Source organism: Mesitornis unicolor, unplaced genomic scaffold (assembly GCF_000695765.1).
Source record: "Mesitornis unicolor isolate BGI_N332 unplaced genomic scaffold, ASM69576v1 scaffold32270, whole genome shotgun sequence".
In the NCBI taxonomy this organism is placed as follows: Eukaryota; Metazoa; Chordata; class Aves; order Mesitornithiformes; family Mesitornithidae; genus Mesitornis; species Mesitornis unicolor.
The window spans coordinates 3687-9644 of record NW_010158136.1 but is presented as its reverse complement, the minus strand read 5'-3'; the positions used below and the strand labels follow the sequence as shown (position 1 = coordinate 9644).

General features: G+C 39.8%; 1 protein-coding gene across 1 annotated transcript in view; it reads left to right on the top strand.

Annotated features, from left to right (window-relative positions):
• Nucleotides 1-274: 274 nt before the first annotated feature.
• The window catches only part of LOC104539234 (IQ and AAA domain-containing protein 1-like), a gene marked incomplete at its 3' end in the record, with an annotated part of 6218 nt that continues 534 nt past the window's right edge, over nt 275-5958 (top strand). Inside the window, exons 1-2 of the mRNA XM_010182710.1 lie at nt 275-586; nt 3976-4095. Coding sequence (XP_010181012.1) covers nt 275-586; nt 3976-4095 — 432 coding nt within the window. The remainder of the gene's footprint in view (nt 587-3975; nt 4096-5958) is intronic.

Sequence of the window (5958 nt, the reverse complement as noted above, 5' to 3'; positions counted from 1 at the left end):
AATGAAGTCAAAAAACTTTTAACTTTCAAGCTTTCGTTGATAAAACTGCATTTTAAGATTCCTATTTTTAAAACAATCAGAAAGAGAAACTTTTGCTAATGGTTTTTAAAATGCACTGTAGTTGAAATCTCTTAATAACTATAATGGCTCACATTTCCAGGCTTGCTTTTTTGAGAAATTCACACACATAGAGCCCTGGAATTATTGTGTCCTAACTCTTGCTTTCATGTCAGGTTAACATAGTCTCCTCTTTTCAATTAGCACTTACAATAAGATGTGGACAGATGCCCAGAAAGACCTTGACATCCAGCTCCAGAGAGAAAAAGAAGAGTTCCTTCAGCCAGAGAAGGACCCTGTGAGAGTATTCAAGATGTTAGTCACTTCCTACATCAAATACATACAAATCTTCCGTAACTTGGAGGCAGCCCATGACCAACTCATTCACCGGCAGAAACGGACAGCGATTCGGCAAGTGCTAGATGGTGTGATTGGCCGGATCTTGGAGATTAAAAAAGAAATGGTGCAGCTAGAGAACTCGGAGTTTCACTACATTCATGACATCCTGGAAGATCTAAAGCTTCTCCCTGTAAGTCTACCTCTATTATAACCAAATTCATGGGAATTTTGTGTATCCTGTATTTTAAGGACAGTCGTATTTACTTGCAGCCTGTGAAGTTCCACCAAGTGATTTAGCTTCTCCATAGCAGCACAGGCTCTGTAGAATTTTCACTTGCACATGTCTAATGTGAAGTCATATTAGCTTAGATAACTTTGCTATTAATGACAGCAGCTTGACTCTGCCTGATTTTAGTGTAGGATTAGATAGACCATAGGCAACTAATAACCAAGGTATGGTCCACTTCAGTCTGCCCTTTGCATCACTGTCAATCAGCCTCTTTCAGAGGTTATAGGGAATGCTAAAAGTTGCATTGTCTAGCCTGCTAGTTCAGAATACAGCTAACTACTAAAATGAGAAATCTGAGACATCTCACATTGTAAAGGAGGCAGAAGCTGGGAGCAAGTTCAACGTCAGGGGTTCAGGACTGCCTGATGTAAAAGCAGCCCCCTGACAGACAGAGCCCACTAAACCAGGTGGATATAACAATAAGGCAGCCTTGAAGCTGTGCTCTGAAAGCGGTATGAAAAATTAGCTGCAAAAAGGTGGTTACTTCTCTCGCAGACAGCTCCACCTATTGTAAACTTTAGGTACCGCTGCTTTTCTAAAGAAAAATAACATAAATAAATAAAAAAAAAGAGTTGTAGCTTAACTTACTGCAGTTTTCAGGATCCAAATTATAACATGAGATAAATTACTTAATATAATTAGAGCATTATTTTGAGATTTTTCTAATGTGTTTGTTTGCAATTGCATGACTATTTCACTTTGCAAGTTTAAGATAGTAACTGCTCTGAATTTTCACCAGCTCTTTTACCTTCTATGTTACTTACGACAGAGAACTTTTTTAAACTACGAGAGTATACTGAAACAGTATAACCACCTATCACATTTTGAAATTATGAAGCACTGTTGTTTTCATAACTTCTCAGTAAACCTACCTGCAACTAAATGTTGGCAAGTCTGAAAAGTTATGCTTGACATCTACTTAAAAAAACAAGCATAAATTCAAATTCCTGTACCACCCCTAATTTTAGGAGAGCATGACATACCGACCCACTGCAAAAAAAAAAATTAAAAGTGCACTGAAAATATTTCAGGCTCTTTCAAAGAAAACTTTATTTTCCATAGCAGATAGGAATACAGATTTATGGGGTTTTTATAGAATAATCACATATTCTTGGTTCCAAAACAGAATTATTGGCCAATTCTTGAAAAATAGCTGCTGTTTCTTAAAGAATCTGCCCACAAAGGATATCTCTATTTCTTCCTTTTACTGTATTATCATGGGCTAAAATCCAGCATGTTTCTACAATTCTACTCTGTAGGCAGAGCAATCAGAGTAATCTCATTTTATATCTCATGCAACGATATTTTGTACTTTTTACTACGTCATTGTAAGGCTAAGCGTCATCTTTCTTTAGTTCTGTGCCTCATGTTTTTGTATGGTTGCCTTCCAACACTCAGTCACTCCATTTCCTGGGGCAGTTGTAAAGGTATTTAGATACACAAATCCCATGCAGAGCAAGGAATGACTAAAAAGCTGCAAATTTGGCTTGAGGATAAACATCACTAGCCTAGCTTTTTAGTGGTGGGCTCCCAAAAAGCAGTAATGCAGAAAAGCAGGCTGCCTATCTCCCCACCCCTTCCAGCCCCAGTATTATGGCTTTGAGCTCATCTTTACAGTCAGTAGAAGTCACAGTCCAGAATCACTTGTAATTAAAGCTCAGGTTAGATATCAGAGATACTTATTACCCCAACACTGACTCATACTGCTACCTGGCAGTATTGAAGCCCTCTCATCCTATGCAAGGTTATACAGACAAAGTGCTTGATTTCTCATACCTAAAGACAGCCAGATTTGTAATCCATCCTAGAGCAATTTTCACTCCTAAAGCACAATGTATTATCATTTCCATCAACAGGCAAGGATGCAAACAAGGAGCTTAAGACAAACAGAAACTTTAGCAGACCAGACCTCTGCATTGATAAAATCAACAGCGATAAACACAGTCCTAGTTGGAAGCTTTCTTATGCTGCCATAATAGGGATGTCCTGGTCTGCACAGTGAGGGAATTAGCAATGAAATCTTTAAGTTGGCAGCTCACAGTGGCTATTTGCATTGGGCACAGCCTTCCCTGCAAATTGTTGCTCTAGAAATTGGAAGGTCTTAGAGCTCAGAAACAGCACGTTTGCCATGCCCCTATATCAAGGCAGGAGCAGTGCTTGTTCTTTACAGCCAGTGCTTTTATCTTCTGTATCTGTCCACACTAGAGGTGGCATTGGGGCAGCAAAGGATAGAGTCGGAGATCTCCACGACCAGGTCAAAGCCACTAGTTTCTATAGCAGACAGAACAGAGCACTGATAGCACAGCATAAAGCCTTGTACCCATCTTAGGCTCCTTGGGCAAAAGGACCAAGTGCCCCCATATACCTGGGAACAAATGTTACTTGACCTCATATGTAGCACAACAGGGTAACTGTACTACTCGTCTTCCCCATCCCTCGGGGTGAATCATTTGCTCAATGAGATATTCTAGATGTTCCTGAATCAGTATATAGGGAACATAGTACCAGTACTAAAGACATATTCCCCCTGCCTCACCAAAGAAATATACTTGCCAGTAGTTATTCTTGAAGAATTGTCTGCAGTCTTAAATATAATACAAAGAACAGGTTATGCCAATCCATACATCTTAACTTTTGCGGTATTTTTTTGTCTGCCTAGCTGTCTGTTTTTCATTTCTCAATAAGAGTAGAATTCTACAAGAGAAGAATCGGTAGAAAACCAAATAAGTTACATCTTTTTAATGATGGAAATGAGTAAAGCCAGCCACTTCTAATCACACCTGATTTTGAGAGGTAACTGCAGTGTCACAGTCACAGACAGTGGCAGTTTGTCTATAGGTAGAAATACCTGTAGGCAAACAGAATTGTGCTTTGGTTCCTTGTAATGGTTCAAAAGAAATGCTAGAGAACATCTATTTTTCACATTGATTACAAAATAGAAGTGGGATGATCATGCAACCAGAGATATTCAATTCAGTGGAAAACTTGTTTAAATTTCTGGCAAGCCTGCCAACTATTTTAACAGTTTGATAATGTAATTGAGCCATTATAAAAATAAAGATTTCTGGGGTGCTGTGGTTCAGAAACTGAGTTGATTTATTTGTTGTTGTTGAATCAGGCCTTAAGTAATTGCAAAGTAACAGCTCAGCAGCTGTTACAGAGGTCAAATTCCCCAACACTCCAAAATATTCAACAATCTCTGTCCAATTTAATTGCTTTGTAAAGTTGTTCAATTAATAAGTAACATGATTTTAATGCAGTTCTAAATGCAGGATTATTTCTTCTTCTAGCAAGACATAGAAGTACCTATCCCAAAGTATTTCATTAAAGAAAGGCTGGAAGTCCTGCAGCAGAGGGAGAAAATCCTTTGTCAGATTTTGGTTGATAGTGAATTGCAAACACAGGTAGGTGTACCGCATACCTACATAATAAAATGCTTAACTTTTTCAGTTTATAGCCACGTGCATCTGAACATGAATGAAAAGTATTTTTATAGTAGTTAGGAAGCAAAAGTCTGTTTATAGATAAGGCACAAATAAAAAGTAACATTAAATTTTCCTAACAATATCCAGTCATCTTTAGTTTGGTTGAGACTGAAATGAATTGGCTCTGCTTTATGTGTTTGAGTGTCAGAGAAAGGGCAGCACTTTGGCCAAGTTTAGTAGGTGCTTTATGTGTCTAGCTACCTCTCATCACGTAATTAGTCCTACCGAAATCAAGTTAGGCTTAAGTTTTACTGAACCAAGATTCCTGACTAGAAGGGGCAAAACTCAGGGTTAAGGTCAGCACAACTGTTAGCATTCAGTTGTTTATAGCTTCTGAACAATGACTGCAGTCTCTTCTGTACAGCTATAGAACTGCAGCTGCTAGGAGGAGTAAAAAATTGAGTTCTGGCAGAGCAAAAGTCATTACAGACTTTTTACATGAGTGCTCCAGTGAAGACTGTTCTGGATTTGATATACTTTTGACCTTTTGGAAGTGGCACATTGCCTACAAGCAGTGATTGCTAACCCCTTGAAATAAACAACTGTGCCTACAATGTCTGGACAACTTAGACTCATAAATGTTATAGCCATGAGAGACAGTCCTGATGAGACAGCTTAGTCAAACTGCTGCACTGCCCCAACTGGTGAATTCTCCACCAGTAATTGTGCTGTTGGGGGAAGTCTGCGTATTGATCCCAGAAAGCAATGGAGGGAAAGAAACAGCACCAGACAGAGGCAGTCTGCAGAGACAGCATGCAGGCTCTCCACTAGATTACTTTAATGGGCAGCTGCAGTCCTCTTGGCCTGCACAGTAAATCTCTGGGTAAATTCTCTGGTCTCCCCCAGAAGTCTTATGTTGGTCTGTGGAGATCCTCTGTTTCAGCACATTAGATATTGAAGACTTTTTGTTTCCCACAGTTCTGCTCTCACCTTTTTTTCAGTGTGGCTTCTGTTACAGATAAGACTGTCTGGTATGCATCCAGCTCACCTGGGAGCATGAGGCTCTTGCATTTCGGCCTCTAGCGGGGCCCCAAGTCTGCCTTCCCAGGATGCCACAAGATAGGCACAGGATTCAATAAACATTAATAGCAATCTCACACAGTATGAGTCCAGTGTCCTGTGCTGCACTTCCAGTTCAGTCACTGCTGGGATTGCTAGAGGGTTGTCAGTACTTCTGCACACATCGTAGCAAGCCACATACACTCAGGTAATCCTAACTGCTGCGTAACCGACCACTGAATTTTTCAGTGCCCATGGCAGTGCTGTTACAAGCAGTCTAACATAAATCAGAACAGTGGAGTTCATCAGAGGAGACTGCTTTGGAGATCATTTGTGCTCTGTAATTCTGTTACAGAAAGATGTGCTGAAAACATTGTATAGTGATCTCCACACAGTCTGTATAGAAGCATCAAATGTGAACTGTCTCCAATAGGGGGATTAACATCAAGAAAGGACAATAATTCTGTTTTTCCATGGGGAGCATGAGGAGTTAACAAGAGTTCTCAGGAGTGAGACAGGGGAATCCCTCTCTCCAGCTGCACTGTTCTGATACGTTTTTTCCCAAGCCTCTTTTTGGGGAAAAACAAAAACCCCTATTTGGGCTGGACTGACCAGGCCTAGGCTGGCTTAGAACAGCTTTCCTTCCATTCAGCATGGTCTCAGCAGCACATCCAGAAACCAACTCAGAAAAGTAAAACGAAGATATTCTATAGCCTAAGAAATTGTCCTTTTAATAGGAAAAAGCACTATGGTTTTTACATCTTTTTTTCCTCGAATGGATAAAGTTCA